Source organism: Oreochromis aureus, linkage group 20 (genome assembly GCF_013358895.1).
Source record: "Oreochromis aureus strain Israel breed Guangdong linkage group 20, ZZ_aureus, whole genome shotgun sequence".
NCBI lineage: Eukaryota > Metazoa > Chordata > Actinopteri > Cichliformes > Cichlidae > Oreochromis > Oreochromis aureus.
The window spans coordinates 9,627,929-9,650,193 of record NC_052961.1 but is presented as its reverse complement, the minus strand read 5'-3'; the positions used below and the strand labels follow the sequence as shown (position 1 = coordinate 9,650,193).

The window sequence follows — 22,265 nt, the reverse complement described above, 5'->3', positions numbered from 1 at the left end:
TCGGAAAGGTAGAGTTGTGCCACAAGAGCACTTCTCGAGTTGTGAAGGAGACAGAAAAAAAGGAGGAGGTAGCAGAGAGCGTGAAAGAAAGAGGAGGGAGTATAAACGGCGAAACGCAGCAGAGTCCACTACAGTTTCAACTTCGTCTTCGCTTGGCAAGATTTTAAAAAGTTCTTCTGAAAGGTAGGTGTTAAACTAGTGCCGAAAAAGACAACTTTCCCCCCCCAACTGTTTCCCGTCCGGTATTTTTGGGTCGCTTTCTAAACGGCGCGTCTAACGATCTCGTTGTCTTTTCTTTTAGACAAAAGAAAAATGTCGCCTAATGTAGATAAGCGTGGTTTATCGTAATTCTTTTAACTTAATTTGCAGACTTATTTGTGTGTATTTAAGAATAATTCAGTTTTCAGACTAACAGCTAACTGTAATTTGATCATGGCAGTTTGTGTAAAGAGTTTGACTCGTTGACAAAGCTGGTTTTGTTGCTTGCTAGTAGTGATTAACGGTCATAGCTAAGGGTGGGGGGGCTGTGTTCCCCAGACTCTTCTCAGTTTACTCCAATTATTGAGTGTTATTCCATGTTTCCTAACTTTATGTGTCTCTATGTTATGCCATTAACGTACAGTCCTAACATTTTTGAGAGCCCTTCGTAACTTTTAATTAGTAAATCTAAATACTAATTAATCGGCGAAATGTGTGACGCGTTGATCTAACTTTAAAAATATTCATCACCAAGCGTTTTTATAGCAATGAGAATTAGTGTCCTACTGAAAATGAGTCAGCTCTTCCACCCTTCAGCTGCTCGTATTACAGCTGATGTAATCAGTTAAGAATAAAACTTGCAATAAACTTGCTTTCTTTTTTTAATGTAGAAACTGATCTTCGTCATTCATCATGGGTGTAGCAGGAGGAATGAAATGTGTCAAGTATCTAGTTTTCTTTTTCAACTTCATCTTCTGGGTAAGTAGCAGAAATCCCATTTCTTTTATAGTAAAACTGGGCTATGGAAAAAAAAAAAGAAACAAAACACAGCAGAGTGGACATGGAAACCACCTAAAACTAACTGCAGGAAGGAAAACAACACTGTTGTCTGGTATAAGTTTATCTTTTCAGCTTATCTTCTTGATCTGCGCTATTTTCATTTCAGGACCGTTTTTGTCACATTTCTCCTTTTACTAGCACTGTGACTTTGGCTTAAAAGTTGAGCATACAGGATGGAATCGTTTGTAAAATCAGATGATGAACACACACACACACACACACACACACATAAAGTCACATTACCTTCTTCACTTAATCCACGCTGCATGACTCATTCGTTTCAGTTTTGTGTTTAAATCAAATCTAATGGGATAATTAGTGAACTTTTTTCAAGATTAGTCAGTTTTACATCACCTTCATGGTGTGTTTGAGACCTTAAGAGAGAGGGTATAAGAGAGGCAGGAATGTGAATCTTATGACCAGATTTCCAAAGTGTTGCAGTACCATGTGACTTCAGATCATTTTTTCCTCCTGCTTAGTCACCCCATAACGTTTGGTAAGCTGGTGTTTGCACAGTTAACTCTGACTTTACAAACTGTTATTTATGGTGGGACAAGAGGAAGTAAAAATGACAAAGCTGTTTCGGCAGAACTTCCCTTTAAGTCCCCTTATTTAATATTTATACTTGGTAAACAGTTCAGTCTTTACAGCAGCATTTCCTTGAGCATTTCCTCAATTCCAGGTGTACCCTGGGATTTTGAGTCAACTGAGCAGTATTATTTTAACACGTTATCATAAAACCTAACCTAACTTAATCTAAAGAAAATGAAAAAGAAATTGCTTTAAGAAAATAATACACAACCTGACAATACAGTCAAAGTTGTCATTGTCTTTATTTCAGGTGATATAAAGGCTGTTTTTTATCCACATTTGAACACCAGCATGCCTTTAAATTTGACAGTCTTGGGCACATAAAGTTGAAAACCCCTGTTTTATAGCACCCTACAGTCTTAGGCAGAAATAAATACTTTTTCTGTTTATTTGTTTTAGGTGGCAATTTTCTCAACTCCTATTAAGAGCTTTTTTTTGTTGGTCATGAGTGAGCAGGGAATCATAGTTGTTGAGATAATGTTATCTTTTATAAAGCATTTAATCAATAAACTGTTTTAGATGCACTTTGGTGTTGTTAATTTTTTCCACCCAGTGCACATTTTTAGAAGTGCTGTCATTATTTTCATTATTTATTGGGACACTTTATTTTACTCTTCTCTGGTCAGTATTTATAAACAATATATAATAATTTAATGTGTGTAGCACACTTATGTAGTTGTAAACAGATGTGGGGAGGCATATATAAGTTAGTTATGAGTTAGTGAAACAAATTGATCGGGCGTCTAGTGAACTCCTCCAGGTTTGTGTGGTTTTTCCATGTGATCAGGTGCAGCTTTCTGAACCATCTTTTGAATTTTCTTATACTTATCACCATGCTGTGTTTATGTGCTAAATGAGACATTATTTCCTTCCTTGTTACTAAAACTGATTCTGAAGTGCGATTTGAATAGGTTTGTCAGGAAACAACAACTGTAATCTCCACATTTTGACCTTTTTCTCAAAATGTCTTTCTAGAAATACAATTTTAGTGGATGTACTCACTTTATTGCCATTAGTACAGAATAAAATCCAAGCTCTGGACAAGATGGGGAAAACATTGACTCCTTTTTGTATTGACATTGGTTACTGACAATTTACTACTTAATAAATAGCTAAAATTGAGCCCTGCACGCTAAAGAAGATATAAGTATAAGTATAAGTGAAAACTGAAGAAACATGTCAGTGTTCACTCACTGACAACTCCTCATATAGGAGATACTCAGTGGATCTCGCAGTGTTGAGCAGCGCTTTGACATGTTGTGAAATTTCCTCAGCTGGTTGCACCATTATGTATTTTGACATCGCTTTGCCTTGTGGGAGTGTTAGTAAAAAAGGATGTTCGTAGCCATAGACTGCCTGTTTTAACACTCAGGATTCACCCACAAAAGTCCTGCTAGGTACAAGTCTGGCCAATCAGCAAAATACCTGCAGCCAGTTGGTTTGACACCCCTAGCAAAATGCATATGGAAAGATTACCAACAAAAAGAAGCTACAAAGTGTTTTCTGGTTTACTTTATCCATACGTGGGATGAGCAGAGATTATGATTCTTGATCCATTAATGAAGTCTCGGTTTGTCTTGCAACAAGATCATAGCCAGAGCCACAGCACTGTGATAAAAGAATTTTCTAGCCTTTGCCACTTTTTTTTTTTTTTTTTTTTTTTTTTTAGATTGAAGTTTCATTCGCTCAGGCATAAAAGACATAAAGAGTTTTGGATGTCAAATAAAACAACTTTTAAAATAATGCATACAGTTTCTTAAAATAAAGAAACAGTCACTCCCTTATCTGTTTGCGGAACGATCATGTGGTGGCCGCAGTGAGTCGGGAAAAATTAATGTCGTGAAACTGTGTGTATTTGATTGGCTAGTTTCTACGTCTGGTTTGTACATTTATTGTCTTCTCCCCATTCAGTTCGAGTAAGATTTTAAAATTACTACCTGAATTCTTTCTACTATGGTTGCTGAGTTGTGATGCTTCCTTGTAAAAGGACTTTGGTTACACCTGTAGACACTGTAAATAAGTAAACTGGAGCCTCATGGTGTGTGACCTGTGAGTTTCAGCCCTATTGTGTTGCTAGTGTGCGCAAGTTTTTGTTGTTTTTCAGATCAGAGTGGCAACACAACTAGTGCCTCTGGCTGAATAATAGACATTCGAATAAAGTTTCTGGAGAGAGCTATTGAAAATCTATTCAGTACAATCTTCTATATCTTTTCAATGATAACCGAATATGATGAGTGTTGTGAACTCCAACAGCACAGTTGTCTTGTATGTTAATCTCACAATCTAATCTGCCTGTTGATTAGCTCTTCAGTGGTGGCAGCAGGAGCCCCCAAATTTTGCCACAGTTTCCTTCCCAGGAAACACGAAGTATACTCTCTTATGGATTTCTGGGACTTTCTGGGCTCTGCTTGGCTTCTCTGTTCACTCCTTTATATTTTCCTACACCAACCATTAGCTGTTTGTTTGACTCAGGCTCAAATATTTACATTGGTGGAGCCAACACAGAAGGATCTACAGCAGCAGCCAGGCCTTAATATGGATAGTATAGCAAACATGTGACTGACACTGAGGCTGGAGAGGTATCAGGTTTTCATACTGGTATGAAAACATTTGTTATTTTTCCCTTAAATGTTCAAAATATTAAACCCCTACAATAGTGAGCATATTGTTGGGAGCTGAAGTTGTTCTTCAGGGACTCCCAGTGGTATTTCCAGCCACAATATATTTGTTTTCACCCTCGCCCATGTGTATCAAGAATGATAAAAACAGGTTAATGAATAATTTAGTCTTACTCACACCTTATACAAAAGCTTTAAAATATCTACATAGGTCTACATTTTACAGTTTACATTTTCAGTTATTTATCAGTAGTAGTTTAGCAATTCTATACTGTTAGTCATTCAAAACATGATGTTTGATATGACATGTTAATGAGACCTGTTCTGATATCTATATCTATATATAGATATAGATAGATATATTTTTTTGCTTGAAAAAGTGCACAGCTGAACAAATGTGTATCAGAAAAGTGGCAGGACTGAGTTAAAAGGGAATAAAAGTAAAAAGAATACAGTTTGCTCAAGAACACAGCTGATTGCTGTCAGACATTAGTGTTTGTAAAAGATCGAATGAATTGCTCTTATCACCCAAACCAGACAGTGACACTGTGACAGTATCATTGTATCATCTGATCGTTTTACATCCGCATTCAGGGACTGAAAAATGTTGCAACTTCCTCTTTTGTTTTAGACCTTTCTCATGTTGTTTGCTTACATGAAATGAAAAAGTACAATAATATAAAAATCAAATTGATTTAATCATACCATAATCAGATCTTTTGTCTCAATTTATGTGCTTTTTTTCCAATCTTTAAAATTTGTAGTAGCTATATTAAGATAAAAAACTTGTCTTGGGAAATTTGCCCCCCCTTGAGGTGGCTGTAGGAGGTAGAGCAGGTCCGCTACTGATCGGAAGGTTAGTGATTTGATCCCATGCTCCTCCAGTCTGAATGTCAAGTATCCTTGGGCAAGATACTAACCCCAAGTTGCTCTCCGATGCATCCTACAGAGTGTGTATGAATTAAGCTAGGAAGCACTAAGTATAGAAAGAAAGTGCTTGTTTGAATGGGGGTGATTGGGTGAATGTGGCATGTTGTATAGAGCGCTTTGAGTACTCCGGGAGAGTAGAAAAGCGCTATATAAGAATCAGTCCATTTACCATTACCCCTTGGCATTGCTGCCAACTGGCAGAGAAGGTTAACATGCACCTATTAAACCCTCCATAACTGGCACAGAGGTGTGACACTTTCTAGATTGATCCCTATCAGTCAGGTACCTGGATGTACAAAAACACAAGTGTATTTGGTACAGTTTTATTGTTTAGCTGCTAATGAGAATCAAATTATTGTTGTTTTTCTTTGCTACCATACTTTTGTCAAATAGCCAAATAAAATATTGAAAGAAAAAAGAAATTATAAACCTTTCCCCACATTCACCTAATGTGTATACTATATATATATAATGTTCTTCCTCTACCCCCCCCCCCCCCCCTTTTGCACATGTCGAGGAGCGTGTCAGGTTACATTTCACTGTGTGTTATACTTGTATAACTATGCATGTGACAAATAAAGAACCTTGAACCATGAATTCACTCTAGTCTAACTTCTTCTTATTCTTGCAGCTATGTGGCCTAGCACTGATTGTGGTTGGAATCATGGTTCAGGTATCGCTTAACAAAACCCTCAAGATCACTGATCCCACTGCCTCGGCAGCTCCCATTATCCTGATCGGAGTTGGTGTGGTGATTTTCTTCATCAGCTTCTTTGGTTGCTGTGGAGCCTTCAAAGAAAACTACTGCATGGTCACCACGGTAATTCACACAGCACCATATGCAGTAACTTTGTTTTTATTAACTTTTTTGCATGAGATTTCATTGTAAAAATTGCTGCTTATTTGTGTGACAACCACTCAGGTAGATCATTCAGTTCCTCATTTGTTCCCTTTCTCCTCCCTCAGTTTGCTGTCCTTCTCTCACTGATTGTTATCGTTGAGATTGCAGCAGCAATTGTTGGATACGTCTTCAGAAACAAGGTAAGTGTTGAATACATCTGTCTTATGCGAGTCCCTGCAGAAGGTGTGGTTTTAATTTGAGCTGCGATGTTTTGTGTGTTGTGCCTCCCGTGTAGCTCTCAACTATCGTCCACGATAGCGTCACTGACATGATCACCAATTATAACAACAGCACACGAGAATTCAAAGAGGCTGTGGACAATCTGCAGCAGAACGTAAGTTCACTGTAAATGTTCCTGTTCACTGTTTGGTTAGTATGGTACCACCTTGTCAAAACACTTTGGATCCTGTCGGTAAGTTTCGTATGACAGGATATTGCTGCTGTTTGAACAATGTGTTCCATATCATTTTTCTCTACATGTCAAGTTCATAGCTGCAGAGCATGATAAATGTTGTGCATTTGACTTGTTTGCATTTTCCAGCTGAAATGCTGCGGTGTGAACAGTTCTTCTGACTGGAAAGGCTTCAGTAGCGAAGGAAACTCTGTGCCTGACTCGTGCTGCAAGAATGTCACTAAAGGCTGTGGAAAAGGAGCCATGACTGACACTAGCAAAGTGTATCAGCAGGTAAGCAGGGGTTATTTAACCTGAAATTCACTTTCTTAATTCTTAAGTCCTGTTTATTTAGTAAAACATCTAAGTTATCAGCATGTTGCTTAAAAAGGTTAAAAAAAAATATATCTGGCAAGCTAAAGAGACATACAGTAGATAATTGTTATCAAACTGCAGCTGGATGGCATGTAAATATTAGAAACATGACTCCAGCTGCGTAACAGTCTTGCTTTGTGCCAAGCACACACAGTGGACCAAATACTTAGATACATAGAAATTCCCCAGCTTAAACAGATGGATGTAGCATTTGTGATGTCACTCGGAGGTTAGCTCTTTTCTGTAGCCTCAAGCTGAGCATTTTCACCATTGTGGTGTTTTGAAACTGGACGTGACAAGTGCATTTAATGGATACGGAACTGCAAATTCATTTGCTAACGACTGATTGGTATGTTGTTAGGCAGTGAGTGCGCACTAGTTAATCATCCTTTGTGAATCCGGTAGTGAGCATAATTTACAAAATGGACTTTGTGCTATTAAATGAGTGTCTGAGGTCATAAACTCTTAAGGAAAGTGTTTGAGGCTACAAAGCAAAGAAACCTAGTGCTGTTTTCTCACAGACTATACAACTGGCAAACAGAGTACCTCCAAAGTTAAATCTCTGAAACAAATTTTCCACCAGGAGATTAGTGACTAAAACAAAAAAAAAAGATTTACTGTTTTACGTGCACGAGCAAATGGTTGAGGTAGTTGCTATCATGGTCACAGTATGTGGTTTGTAGAACCTCAAATAGGGAAGGAAGGAAAGAAAAACGAAACAGCAAAAAGCTCACAAGCATACAGAGTTAACCTTTCTCAGACACAGTGGAGATCAATTCTAACTTTTCTGTTTTTTCTCTTTAGGGTTGTAGTGCTTCTTTGGAGTCAGTACTGAAGAACAACATCTTATGGGTGATAGTAGCAGCGATTGTTATTGCTATCCTGCAGGTATGTAACACCATTAAACAAAATTTGCTCTTAAACTCAAGAGTCTATCAGCTCATTTTATTTTCCTTTGTTACTATGGTAATGTGTTGTTGCTCATCTTGCTTCTGGACTCTACAGACTTTTAGTTTTTGAAAAGTAAGTTGTAAACAAAAATGATGACCGTTTTCGCTCTTCCTTCCAGTTACTGGGTATTGTGTTTGCCTGCTGTTTGATGAAAGGCATCCGGAGCGGCTACGAAGTTATGTGATCGACACCAGAAGAGGAGTTGACTGTTCGGGTTACTCACAAAGTTCTTCATTTGGATATTTTAAAATGTTCATCATACTTTTCACATAATACTCAGAATATAATTTTCTTCATACAGATAATATTTTCATAGGTTAATGGCTCTGCTTTCATGCTGTACATGGAATGGAAATGGAGATTAATGTACAGTGTCATATTAGCATAAGTGAATGTTCTCTCTTAACTTTGCTCGCTTTGTTGTAAACTTGAATTTATTTTGGTGTTCCTGGATCTGTTCTACGCTTTGAACTGCTTTGGTGTTTATACGTCATACTGGGTTCCAGTTTTAAATTTTTTCATTAAAGACCTTTTAAATTTCATCTGAATTTTCTGTATAAAAATAATACAGGAGGAAAAATGCACCTTTAAGGTTTTTATTTCAGACACATTTCCAAGATATTGTATATAATATTGGCACAACACAACATTGAAAATTTGCAGAGCAAATAATATAATAAAAAAAATTTACAAACAGAACATAACTTTTGCATCTTCTATTTCAGATAAACTCTGTGTGTTATTGCAAAAGGCACAGGAAGCGATGACATGTTCAATTTTATACTTTACACAAGTCACCAGCAGATACGACAGGAATTTCCTCTTCGTAGGAGTAACCAGAAAGCAGGCGAAGGGCTTACAGCAAATTTTGCACTTAAGTTAATATCATTCCAGTCTTTCAAAACAATAAGAAGGTAAACAATAAAGTGATAGCTTATCAGAAATGTGTGCTGTGCCACAAACCAAAAACTTTGAGAATATTCATGTGCAAGAAGTTCGGCATCTCATCACACAAACAAGCTTGAATGACTTTACAGCTGGCCACCAGTGGGCTTTTTCTTAACATAGTTACTCTCGGGGACTTCCATTATTGTCTGCTGGTATTTGATGTCAACCAGGTTATAACTCTTCTTCATCTTCACACCCACCACAAGTCCTGTCACCCACAACCTTGATCATGGTAAACAATATTCAAAGTATATAAAAAAAGCACACAGTGAGGTACTGGCATGAAAAAAAATACAGGACATGTTTGATGTGAAATGTAAAAACAAACATGCCCATCTTATTGTAATTCTTTTAAATGGAATGTGTCTGAGAATATAACCAACGAAAAGGAACTCCTGAAATTAAACAGTGTAATAACATGTATCAGTTCACACATGCAAAAATGGTAGCAAGGTTCACATACAGCAATAGATAATCATGACATTACTTCCACATCACCAGTAAATATAGTTCAGTGCATTCAATACCCTGCTGAGGGTAATACACATTTATAGCACTAATCTCTAATAGATGACAATGGATTCATCTTGTTTTTAAATGCTATTAACTGCAACTGCAAAGGCTTCTTTTTTGTGGTAAATCTTTTGAATAGAAATGGTCATACAGGTTTCTTGCCAAAAACAGCCTTAAAATGTTGTTTCCTTTCCAAAAAGGAGCTGATGAAAACCCCTTGGAAAGTTTTGCTTTTCAGTGCACGTAAGAGAGTATAAGCACAACAACCGATAGCATGAGGTTTCCTGTCAGTGATGGCTGGGACCACTTGGGTAGTTTGCAGAGAGAAATACAATGCTGTGCAAAAGCAGTGACACCTCTGAGTCTGCAAAGATGAAAGAAAGGAGAGTAAAAAGTATATGCTAATGTAATAGCTGTAAAAGAATCATGCAACATTTAGGAAGTATTTAAAGGTCTTTTAAAGCATTATCTAAAAAAAAACAACCCTAAATGCTTTAAATATACTTCAAAGCCTGATCTTTAAGTCACAAAAGGTAGTGGATATTTTGTCTAGCCTATTGTACATAGAACAAGTAGTTCCTATTTTTTTTAATGTGTGGAGACAATGTGCATTTATCACATTAGCTAGTATGCAGATTTAGCCTCTGAACAGTTTTTCAGGGCTTCGGGTATAACCTAACAGAGCCAAGATTTTTGTGTCCGGCCGCTACTTAAGAATGCAGAATATCTTGATAAAGCTGATTAAAAAGCTACAATCATCGTCAGACAATAGCCTGATGGTTTACAGTTGAATTTCGGCAAATGCAATCCCTCTTGCCTTCCTTCTGAATTGTACTTGGATTCAAAGCAAAGCCTGCTCAAATGTAATTGTCAGCAGATTCTGAACTATGAGAGAAACAAAAAATGCTGCCAGTGTCAAAAAAATCTTATTCCTTGACTTGGCATAAACCTGTAGAGCAGCAGCTTGTCCACTTATCAGGCTGTTCACACTGTTTTGTTAGGGCCATCAGCTGAGCATCGAACACCTCTAGAAAGTTCACTGGCTCATCATCTAGGGGCATGCACTGAACAATAAATGCAACATGCACAGGTAATGCGGAATTATAATGAATTTGGGTTCCAATTAAATGCCCTTTCAGATTTAGGATTTTTTAAATGTTTAACTTTAGAGTACATTCCTGCATCAGTGAATGAACTGAGTATTAACACTGACATACAAGCAGACACTTGATATTCAAATAAGAATTAACTTAAATAATTTTCTGTTCTGTCACTACACGTGTTGTTGAGTGAGACTGTTTCTGTAGCTACTTAAAACTTGATACTACTGCAGTACACGGAAGGAGAAAGGCTTGGTTAATCTTCATAAAGATTATTTATATGTTAGATAAACATGCAGTATATTTCATCAGCCATTATCTGCAGGGTGTTTCATTTGTTTAGAGAAAAAAAAAGTTTAGTGGAGCGCCATCTGTTGGAATCATGTCAAATAGCAGTACAGACTCATTCCAGTCATTTGCCTCCAAATACACTGGGGGTTTAACAGAGATGATCTGTGGGACAGTTTGAGCCCTATACACTGATCAAAAAATTAAAGGAACACTTTTTAATCATACTATAGCATCAAGGTAACTAACTTCTGGGATGTTGATCTGGTCAGTTAAGTAGCAGAGTGTGTTTATAACCAGTTTCAGCTTTTTTGGTGCACTGGAGGGGCAGCAGTGAGACAACCCTGAAAACAGGAATGATTTTACCTCATGGGGCCAGTGACATTTTTTCCCTGCTCATCTTTTCTGACAGCCCTTTCACTCGTTGGCTAGGGTCAGTCTCACTACTGGTAACATGAGGCAATACCTGAACCCTATAGAGACTGCACAGGTAGTCCCACTTCTACAGGATAGCACATTAATGCGTCCAATTGCCAGAAGGTTTGCTGTGTTTTTCAGTGCAGTCTCAAGAGCAGGTAGATTTCCGGGGACAGGCTGTAGAAGGTCATTAACCCATCAGCAGCACCGGGATCAATTAAATTTCGGCAAAAAGGACGAGCCTGTTAAATAACTTTTTCACTTTAACTTCCAGAGTGTCTTTAAATTTAGCCCTCTGTAGGTTGATAACTTCCATGTCCATCACACAGTATGCCATTCCTAACATACTGCCCAGTCCATATCAATATAGATATCCAGCATGATTTCTTTTCGGATGTCTTTTCAAAGTGTTTTTAATTTTTTTGAGCAGTGTACATCCAACAGATGTGCTGCACCTCTGCTATCCACAGCATCCACAAATCACATCAACTCTAAATTGTGCCCCACATACACATGCATAAAGCCAGAAACTCTCATTTCTATATAGGGACCTTTAGTTTAGGCTCATATTTACTTACATTTTGAACTATTATTTTATTCCATGGTTTTTCTGACTCATTATGGACATTTTGGGGCTGACTATACAGTTAAGCACAGTAGAAGCAATCAAGTCTCAGCTACTTTATTAGACAGAAATCTGTGCAATATTCTGTCTGGAAATTTCTCTCCACATAAATCCTCTTAAGGAAACTGGTAAAGTTATTTTTATTACAATTCTGGTGATTTTTCTTTGGCTCTAATCAAAATCTTTAGGTTAGGTGACAGAAAAAAAGAATCTATACTGCACATCCACATAATAATAATACCTTTCAATGAGCTCGACACCTGAAGCCACTGGGACAACCATTCGCGACACTGGTTAACACCAAGAACATCAGCATTGAGGCCCCTTAGATAACAAGCCTGAAAGGAGGAAACATCAAGTATTTATAAAATGGCTAGCAGAGGAAGGCATTCAGTATATAAAGTCATGGAGAGTGATGGACCTGTCTGAGTTCAGAGTCATTCAGCTGGTGAACGCCCAGTCTGCTGAGGCCCCGGTCCAGTTGGAGCAACTCCAGCCCATGGCTGCTCAGCCGTTGGCCAATCAAGAAGCCGGGGAGCCGTGGCGTCAAGAAGAGCAGCGGGCTGATGTGTCTCTGATTAGCCGTAAAAACATGAATACGAAGGCTTTACTAAGCCTTTTGCATTTCCTGTTAACTGAGACAGAAAAGTGTCTTTGTGCAAAATGTGAGAGAAAAGTGGAGGAGTTTTACTGACCATGTGATCAACGCTCATCCTCCTTATACCCAAAGGAGGTCCAGAAAACAGGCTTCGAATAGCAAGGATTTCAGACACCTTGGGGTTTGCTCCACTTTGGACCTGAACAAATATCAAACATACATGTACTGGTTAGAAATGAACAGATCTGCAAATCTGTACTGTTTCACACAGTTCACAGACAAACTTTGTGGCATTTAGGCAGCATCATGACTGACCCCTGCAATGTTTATTAAACTGAAGAATGAGAACTAGGGTGCACTTACTACTTGTGCATCCATAATGAACAGTTTGAAATGTAACAAATAAGTTGTAGGTTTCTAATGAAAACAAATGACAGTTATCCTCGCAAACTGGCCAAGTATCCCAGCTATGTGTCCAATGTTTGAAGTGAAAAACTGTGCGAAAGAATACTTAGCAGAGCAGAAAAACAATGCACTATTTTAAAACCACTGACAAATTACGAGTGAGGATTTCCGTTGTCTTAATAAGAGGGGCGAGTCAGTTTTCACAGTCGACATGGAAGTGGGGAAAAAATTGGACAGCGTAAGAATCTCTCAGACAGAACTGTAATGGCCAGATCACTTGCACAGATCATCTTCAAACCACAGGTATCAGGTGTTTCCCCAATAAGCATGGGTTAGTACTAGAAGCAGGGCAAGCACAGACAAGTGATGAAATGGCAACAAGATTATAAGCACCCAAGAAAGCTGCCAGGACACATGCATGGAGCACAATAACCACAGACAGGTCATAGTGCGCATGCTCTTGGCTCTCCACCACTAAAATCTAACCAAATCATCAGCTGGATAGCCTTTAGTGATTATGCAAGTGCAAAGCTGGGTTATTGAGCAAGGGAAGAAGATAGATCAGTTTGATGAGTCACATTTTCTCTTACATCATGTGCAGAGCCAAGAGGATGTGTGTGCGTGTCCTTAACTTTGGAAGAGATGCTGGCAGGATATGCTACAGATTTAGTGCAAGACAGTAGAAGCAAAGTGATGTCTGGGCAATGTTCTGCTGAAAAATCTTTGGTTCTGACATTAATGAAGATGTTACTTTGAGACATAATATCTAGCTATTCCCTGATAACTCATGCTACATTCAGGAAGATAACGTTATAAGGGGTCACACTGTAAAAACTGTTCGTGAGTGATTAGTGTACTTTGCAAGCAGAAAGCAGTACTGCTACACATTCCAGATACTTACTTTTGCACACAGGTCCTTAAGTTGTCTCTGTAAGTGACCATTTTTGACCTGCTGACTCGTGTACTCAAGTCCTTTGAGCACCGGCCAGTGGTGCCGAGCTCTGAGGGAGTGGTACACTCTCCGAAACTCCAGCTGCTGGCTGGGAGTCCAGAAGTGAGGGATCAGGAGCTGGCGGGGGAAGAAGTACCTGTCGATGCAGGAGGTGTTGTTAGCAGAGTGAGGCACAATAAGTGACAGAAAATGATTAATGAACAGGGACAGCAACATAAATAAGCCTGCAAATCAAATGAGATGGTTATTTCAAGAGGACTCACATCAAGACAAAAACCAGGTAGTTGGCAAAGGGAGGGATGGATATGATCACCAGCGGGATGGCCTTGATCAAGTCTCTGCGAAACTGTCAAACACAAGTCAAGTGAGCCAAGTTACTGTGAGACAATAAACATTACAGCCCTGAAACACTGACAATGCATAAACTAAAAATACTGCACTGCCATAACCACAGGAATTGAAACTCTACCAAAAGCTACACTAATTTATGAGAACAGGTGACTAAACGCTAATCCTTCCCCTTAAAAGATGCTCTTACAGTCCTCACGATTATGAAATTAATTTTTAAATACCATTAGTATTTATTCAGAGCGATAGCTCAGATTGAAAACCTGACGTACAAAGTCAGAGAGATGAATCGGCTGAGATGTGTGGAGGGGAGGAAGTGGGATTATCGGGAGAAGGATGCAGAAGATGAGGCTGACAAGCAAGAAAAATCAAAACAAAAAGGAGCATTACGGTTGTTTTGACAGGAAATGCTGATGGTTGGCATGAAAAGGGAAGATTTAGAAGACAAGAAGAGTTGGAAACAGACATTTCACTGAACTGATCAAAAAGAAGCTGCCAAAAATAAATAAGAGCATTGCTTACATCAGCATTACACTTTTTTCAATGCTGATAAAGTAGATGACCTCAGACAGAATTAACTCATTATGACCGGTTCAAACAGTGGGTGTTCGTTTTTTCTTTTTATGGTTGATTTAAGCCTTTTCATTTTAGGTGTTTAAATTAGAATATATTCATTTGTTATTTTGATCTTGAATTCTGTTTTTCTGTCTATTTATTCTTTTAATGAATACAAACTGATGACTGCCCTAAATAATATAATAGTTTATTTGCCTTTAAAATTTTAAACAGTTTTGACAATTAGTGACAAAACAAAATAGAACTGGTTTTATTTGTGTGCATAGAGATGGTGTTAACCCGACATGAATTCCCATTGCCGGTATTACACTAATAATACTCCAATCGAAAATCTAAATAAAATAGGATTATATTGGATTTTCTGTGACAAAATGCATCATATTTTGGTAAATAACATGATATAAAACGCAACTTTTTTTGCTAAGAGTGAATGTATGAAGAAAAGGATTTTAAAAAAGATCCCAGATAAAAAAAAAGCAGTAGGTAATTTCTATACAAGTGAATTTCTTTTTGCAACCAGAGTTCGCCTCCTGCTGGCCATTAGACAGAATACAGGCAAGAGAAAATTTTACACTCAGAAGCAATAGCATCATATCAACAATCAAAATCAAGTATATTCAAAACTTTTGCAATTTAAAAGATTAAAAAACATCAAATAATTTTTTTTCTGACTTATTGCAGATTTAATAATAACAAAATAAATATAATTACATTTAATAAAATTTAATAATAATCAGGAAAGTACTCATTTTCACTGAGCTATAAGCAGTTTGATTCCCTCCTTTTCTAATATGTGTGGAAAATTCTGGTATTTCTGTGTGCAGTGTGGTAAACAGACCCACCTGTCTGAGTTTCTCCATGTCCCTGTAAGGCAAATCCTGGAACTTTACTCCATCAGACCACATTTTTGCTTTTATCCTCCTGATATCTTTAGCATCTCGGAAAAGGAGCTTGAATCCTGGAATGAGTGGCAGAAAAAAATTGTTTTAAATATTACTGTAGATTTAAAAATGTTATTTGACTCTTAGAACAAAGTGCTTTGTAGCATGCTGTTTATTTAGACACCAACTCCTGAGCCTGCTTGTACTTCTGTAGATGTTCACTTTAGATTGGGGCCACAAAATGATGTAATTATATAATCATTTGTATATTACAAACAGTATGTAGTATGCAATGTTTGTTTGCTTGTTTAATGCAGTTTTAATAGAGTAAAATGAAAATGTGACTTGCAGGACCTGAAAAAAATAAGCTTGGGTAAGTGATGGACAAGAACAGTGTTTTCTCAATATAATGCTGCCGATGGGGTGATGTTTGAAAGAAGACAACTGGACTTCTTTAGGTTTTTGAAGACATTTCACCTACCATCCAAAAGGCTTTTTCAATTCTAGAACAGAAGCAGACAAATCCATACAGGAAGTAAAGACCCTGAGGACCCTGATGTTAGTAGACCAGGTGAAACGATCATATTAAGGTCATGGAATATGAGAAATCTGGCTATTCATGTCCCTGTATAAATGTTTTATTTTAACTCCAGATTCTGATCATGAGTTGGGTCTTGAATTCTCTGTCTCTCAGCAACTTTCATCTTCAAAAACCTTCGATTATAAGGTGCCTATGTACTACAGCAGCCTGTTTCCTGGTCCCTAGTCAGGTCTCCCAACCTCATTGTTGGGCTAACAAGACTCACAGGGCACTCCTGTAGTGTTTTTGGAGACCTCAGGTGTGAGTAAACCGTGAGCTTACCTTCCACGAAAGTGTGATAGAGCAGAAAAAAGCGGGGAAATCGCTTTTTAAGGAAATCTTCATATTTGGTATTAGCCCACTGGAGTTTGGAGGCAACATAACGAGCAAAACCTCGTCTGACTTCGGACGATGAGTAGTGTCTACACAGGGGCAGTCTGTCAGAGAGGAAAGATATTATCTGTCATTAAAGGAATAACATCTTTGTTTGTACATTAAAGAATTAAAAATGATTGCTCTTTATCATTAGGGTATGCACCAATCACAATATAATAATTGCTCTGATGAAAATATCAACAACGTACTTTAATTTTTATTTTATTTTATTTTCAATATCTCTTATCAGCCGGTAGGTATAGCTAGCTTAGCAAAGGTTCACGAAACACGAGTAAAACAAAAATGATAAATGATGGAAGCGACAATGTTAAACGGCTTCATATATACCTGAACTGACAGAGCATGTAGGGAGAGTGAAGACCATGTGTTATCCTGTTTGTACCCAGACGACAGTGTCGGATTAAAGACAGTTGACTACACAGACTCGAACAGGACAGCGCCATGTTTGACAGCCAGCGCACTTACCGTAATGACGCTCATATACAGCAAAGATGAAAGTAAGTCAGTTACCGTAATGGCAAAAAAAATGGTGCCAGGCTCAATATGAGCCACATGCTACATGCTAAGTGTGTAAAATGATGCCAAAAAAGCTTTCTTTCTTTGATAAATGTAAATAAGCATTCTAAAAACATTGACTCTTTCATATTTTAATGAACCATCCATTCACAAAATAAAGTCTGCTATAATATAAGAAAAATATGATATGATGTGATACAAATAAGTCCAATTACAAATAAGTTTTTCATTATAAGTATAAGTATATTACATTTTGTTGTTTTCGCTGCTCTAATACAATGATTTCTAACCTTTTAAAATCACTAAAGAATTTCAAATTTTTTCTTATTCTTTATAGTATTTCTTTGCCAGTAGCTGTGTACTTTTACGTTAGCATTTTACTTTGAGTACTGACATTTTACACGTAATCAGTAGTGTCTACTGTACTCTTACTTTTGTTTGAACAGTTCATTTAGTTTCGTAATTTTTTTTCCAAAAGTCAGTGCGATTTAATTAGCATGTTTTATTCATGCTATTTAACATCTTTACTTAAAAATGAGTGGGTACTTTTTGCACGGACAACTAATTTAATTAGCTGCTTCTTCCACCATAAACCAGAGATTCAGTTTGCACATTTTATTGATAGAATTCATAGTTCATATAAAAAGATTTTTTAAAAAGAAAAAAGTTAAAATCCCCGTAGAGTAAATAATTTTTTTAAGTGCTAATCACGTGACTCTTCGCGAGGTTTAAAGAAGTGGGGCGGCTCTGGTTGCTTGATGTCTTTTGAGAGAAACGGCTCTCTTTCACGGTAATTTTAAACTGCTTCTAGGCTTTATCTGAAGTATTTTCTACAGACTTTACAAAAATTAAGTGCAGGTGTTTAAAATTCACGTGTTAGTGTCTCGGGCAATGTGCTGAGTAGCTAGGCAACTTTTTGCTAACAGATTTTGGAAACGGGCCAGCTCTTCTTGCTGCATATTTTACGGTAACGTTTGAACGTTTGATGAGCTAGGTACTGTGAAGCGTGTCCATGAGGTAGCCCTGCGACTTATTTTAGCCATAAAGAATGGCTTTATATCAGTCAAACGTGAATATTTGGTCATCATGGGAGTTGTAAGCTGGAAGATGAACATAAAAGCCATGAAAAATTAATATTAAACTCTGGAGTTAAGGAGTGCGTTAGATGTTTAATCAGATCAAAGAAGAACAGGGGGTGTAGGAACCACCTGCACGTGTACTGCGACGCAAAGAGTTGGGGAAAAAGAGCTAGCTTCATTCACTAAGGTCACTCATGTTTCTGTCTTTATACACATATTAGGAGTATTTTTTTTCTTCTCTATATTTAAAATTAATCCAAACCAGCAGGTTAAGTTAAGCTCACTTTGGGGTGACAGAAAAATGTTGCACACGTGCAGAGCTGAAGGGTTAATGTGGTTATGCACCTTGTGAATGCGGTGTCATGTGTTGGCATTACCAAAGTGCAAGCGTATTTGGGGGTGGGTGGTTATATTTTAATTTAAACAGTTTGCCTGCCCACAGTAATTCCCAGCTACAGATGGCGAGCAATTTCGGAATTGGAAGCACCACCAGTCCCTGCAGGACCCCTTCTGCAGAGCCAGCACAGCTGGTGGAGGAATATGGTAAAACCAACTTTTTTCTTTTTTTTTAAAACATTTTACGGTGTTGTCAGTACTTTTAAATGCTAAGTTAATGCATTTGCTTCTCACCCCCTTTAAAGATGGGAAAGGAAACACAGACCCAGAAAAACTTCTTCAGTGTCCTTTTGATAAAAACCACAAGATCCGGTCCAGCCGCTTTCCTTACCACATCATAAAGTGCAGGAAGGTGCGTCAAGTGCTAGTATCTTAAAATTTTAAGTTTTAGTTGTATTTTTTTCTATTTTACATTAGTCTGTCAATTTGGGTTTACTCATTTTCGTTTCGTTTTTTTAGTTTCAATAGTTCCAGTGATGGTTTTAATCTTATAAGAGAGTTTGGCCTTGTTAGAAGTTCACAGCAGCCATTACAATGCAAACATTACACTTTGTGAAAGCAGTGACTGTCAGATACAATGCACCTAAGCCTCATCAGGCAGGCTGTCTATACAAATGTGAGCAAATTAAGACTTGTACTAAAGTCTTCTTAAAATTGATTTTATGATGCAATATAACTTTGTGATACGAATGAATTCAATTAATGAGAATTTTTATTCCTAGTTTTGTAGCTTGGTATAGTAACTAGTGTGTTGTTTGTGTTTTTTTTTTTTTTTTTTAAGTTTTAGGCCACTAACAGACGTTCTGTGTTTATATAAATTGGTTTAGCTGACCTCAGTATTAGCCAGTTGCATTTGCTTCTAGTCACCAATATATTAGCAGCACTTAGCCTGGATGTTGCAGCCCTGCACAGTTTAAACTAAATTCAAATTACTGCTTTCTTCTCACGTCATTGAGGGTAGATTAAATGTTAGAAGGGCCTCGGTGTCATGCAGCTGAGTTAAACAGCATCCTATTGAATAATCTAACCGCTGAACCAGCGCTTAAAATTATTTTTATCAAGCAGAACATCACAACACTGAGGTAGCCAAATTTTCTCCACTGGTGGGTGAGGGAGAAGAGAAATTGTTAAATGGAGAAGCTGGTACTGGTCTCGAGTAATTCCCTGGCTTGAATTAAACTTTAACCATGACTGAAAGTTTAATTGTTTATATAAACTCTCTGCAGAACCATCCCAAACTGGCCCGTGAATTAAAAACCTGCCCTTTTAATGCTCGCCACCTGGTCCCCAAACATGAGCTGGCTCACCACACTGAGACCTGTGAGGACAGAGTTCCTGTGGACATGGAAGAAGGTAAGATTGCTTTTCCTTTTTTTTTTTTTTTTCTTTAACTTAAATTTAATCATGTTTAACATCGTGAATATTTCTTATTTTACAATCCTATTATAGATGGAAGTTCAAGTTCAAATGGACCTTGTAACTGGCATGTCCCAGTCAGCACTTGGGTTAACCCAAACATGACTGAGGATTGGGATCAAGGTATGACTTATGACCTCATCATCTTGGTACTGGCACAAGGATGACTAACCTTAACCTGGCTGTGTTAATCAAGCATTAAAGTACTTTAGACTCGCTTTACTTGTAATGGAAAGCTGAAGACAACTACTCCTCCTGCTTGAAGCTTATGCTCACTTGATCTGTGACCTCTGTAAACGCTTCATCTGGGTTAATGGTCTCAGTTGCTAGTTTTAGTAAATATTACTGAATAAAACTCTAACTCTGGAAGATTGCTCAGGCCTGTTGTGATGAACTGCAACTGTGTAAAATGTGAAATATCCCGTTTCTCACCTAGATCCTACCTAGAAACAATACTCCATTTTAAGAATGGGTCTGAGATCTTAAATGGACCTGAAATATAAACTTTTTGTGCTGCACCCTGAGACATTGAGACATTAATTACTGAAAGTATTAAGGTAACTGTCCCATCTTGCAGAGGCGGATAACACTGCTGCTCCATTTGTGTGGGGTGAAACCAAAACCATTGGGCCAAGGTAAGTCGGCTCTTCGATCAGTCGGCATCAGCTAACAGTAGTTTTTCTGTGTTCTCTAACTGTTGCCTCTCTCCCACCAGACAGGAAACAAGACCCACCAACAATCTTGGTCCAACGTTTAGATCACCCAGTGACATTCCATGGTCTGGTTTTTAAGCCATAATTTGTATTTACTGCAGGTCCTGATAGCTAATTGTAGGCCTGTTGCATGTTTAGCTATTTCCCTTTTTAAATTTGTTCTTAACATTTTTTTTTTTTTTTTTTTAATTAAACTTTCCCTCAATGTGACTCATGCCTTCTGCCAGATGCAGACTACGATGATGTGATATGTCCACTTTTTTTTTTTTCGTCGTGTCTAGCATCCTCACTGTTTAGTCAGACTGCATTGTTGCTTAATAAAGCTGTTTACGTGAGGAAACTTGTAAGTTTATTTATTTATTTTCTTTTTAGTCACATGCTATGCACTGCTTCAAGATGGTTTAAAGGCAAAATTTTCAAGTCCTATAGTCGCAGCAAGAATCCGGGACTTGACATAAAGTCACAAGGTCTGATTAAATCACCAAAAACAGTTGGTGTAGAGCAGGGATGGGGGGGGAACTCCAGGCCTCAAGGGCCGGTGTCCTGCAGGTTTTAGATATCACCCTGGGTCAACACACCTGAATCAAATGATTAGTTCATTACCAGGCCTCTGGAGAACTTCAAGACATTTTGAGGAGGTAATGCAGCCATTTTAAACAGGCTGCTTGGGGTGTAACATGAACTTTATTTTGGGCTATTCTAGTTGTGCCGCATGCATATGTACACTTAAACCAGGTTGGACCGCTTTGACTTCAGTGTTGCCTTGACTGGTTAAGTCAATATAAAGCACCCTGAGGTAGCTGTATTTTAGTACCATATAAAAATAAGTTGGAATGAATTCTTAGCATAATTTCATCACAGTCCTCTGATTTTGAGTGACATGATTGCATCACAGTTGCTGCACATCCATGACTGGAATTTCATGTTCCACCACATTGCAAAAGTGCTCTATTGGATATAGATCTGATGACGTGGAGGTATTTTTGAGTACCGTGAACACAAAGTTCAAGAAACCAGTTTGAGATGGCTTGAGAGGTTTGTAAAGTCCTGCTGGGCCTTTAGAGGTGGCTGTAATTTTTAATCAAGGTAAAATCTTTGTTTTGGGGGGGTTTTTAAATTTGCCCTTAAATTTCCTGTGGGCAGGGCTCATAAATTCTTGAAAATAAACTGAAGTAAAAACCTAATTGTGTCCAAGTTTCAACTGTCTAGCTGTTGATTTGAGGTGAAGTTGAATTTGTAGGTAGTCATCATCCTTCATTACTCTCTCCACTTTTCATAATTTACCAGTGCCATTGACTTCAAACCACAGCCTCACCTTTACTCCTTCAATCATGCCTCTTGTCATTGTGGCCAGATAGTTCTGTCGTTGTCTAATCCAACCATAAAACTCCAGAAGGCTCATCCACGTGGGCTGGAAATTTCAGTCGAGTTTGAAGGTGTCAGTTTTGGAGCAGGAGTGTCTTTCTTGGTCAGCACTTTCTAAGACCATGGCAATGGAAAACACTGTAAACTGTGACACTGGTTTCCAGTTCATAAAAGGGTTCAGCCTTAGTGATTCCTGGGTTGTTCCTGAACTTGCATACAGTGGTTTGAACTGTCTTGATGCATGCTGAATCATCCAGGTAAGGGAATTCCAAGGACAAGTTTGAACTGTTTAGAAATGGCCTTCCCAACTCTTGTAAATCTACAATTGTCCTTAGATGCTAACTGAATTCTTGGACTT

The 22,265-nt window shown here is 37.9% G+C and overlaps 3 protein-coding genes across 5 annotated transcripts; 2 read left to right on the top strand and 1 right to left on the bottom strand.

Moving 5' to 3' along the window:
* The first annotated feature begins 14 nt into the window (after nucleotides 1-14).
* cd63 (CD63 molecule) lies at nucleotides 15-8,337 on the top strand. The gene is made up of 8 exons (XM_031741924.2): nucleotides 15-183; nucleotides 870-957; nucleotides 5,809-5,997; nucleotides 6,144-6,218; nucleotides 6,314-6,412; nucleotides 6,620-6,763; nucleotides 7,649-7,732; nucleotides 7,914-8,337. Exons 2-8 carry the CDS (start codon nucleotides 892-894, stop codon nucleotides 7,977-7,979), a joined length of 723 nt encoding a protein of 240 aa, XP_031597784.1. The 5' UTR covers nucleotides 15-183; nucleotides 870-891; the 3' UTR covers nucleotides 7,980-8,337.
* letmd1 (LETM1 domain containing 1) lies at nucleotides 8,035-16,904 on the bottom strand. The gene is made up of 9 exons (XM_031741922.2): nucleotides 16,750-16,904; nucleotides 16,309-16,463; nucleotides 15,408-15,523; nucleotides 13,905-13,987; nucleotides 13,591-13,777; nucleotides 12,382-12,483; nucleotides 12,108-12,260; nucleotides 11,928-12,024; nucleotides 8,035-9,620 (listed from the first exon to the last, which is right to left on the bottom strand). The coding sequence occupies exons 1-9, from the start codon at nucleotides 16,863-16,865 to the stop codon at nucleotides 9,544-9,546; spliced, it is 1,086 nt and encodes a 361-aa protein (XP_031597782.1). The 5' UTR covers nucleotides 16,866-16,904; the 3' UTR covers nucleotides 8,035-9,543.
* Nucleotides 16,905-17,592: 688 nt separating this feature from the next.
* On the top strand, nucleotides 17,593-20,882 carry zgc:56699 (uncharacterized protein LOC405758 homolog). Of its 3 annotated transcripts, none has more exons than XM_031742033.2 (7): nucleotides 17,593-17,728; nucleotides 18,460-18,560; nucleotides 18,659-18,765; nucleotides 19,640-19,766; nucleotides 19,863-19,952; nucleotides 20,407-20,464; nucleotides 20,545-20,882. In XM_031742033.2, the coding sequence occupies exons 1-7, from the start codon at nucleotides 17,697-17,699 to the stop codon at nucleotides 20,618-20,620; spliced, it is 591 nt and encodes a 196-aa protein (XP_031597893.1). In that variant the 5' UTR covers nucleotides 17,593-17,696; the 3' UTR covers nucleotides 20,621-20,882. The 3 variants fall into 3 exon arrangements, with proteins under 3 accessions (XP_031597893.1, XP_031597895.1, XP_031597894.1); XM_031742035.2 differs by lacking the exon at nucleotides 17,593-17,728 and adding an exon at nucleotides 17,763-17,905; XM_031742034.2 differs by lacking the exon at nucleotides 17,593-17,728 and adding an exon at nucleotides 18,000-18,204.
* Nucleotides 20,883-22,265: the final 1,383 nt, after the last annotated feature.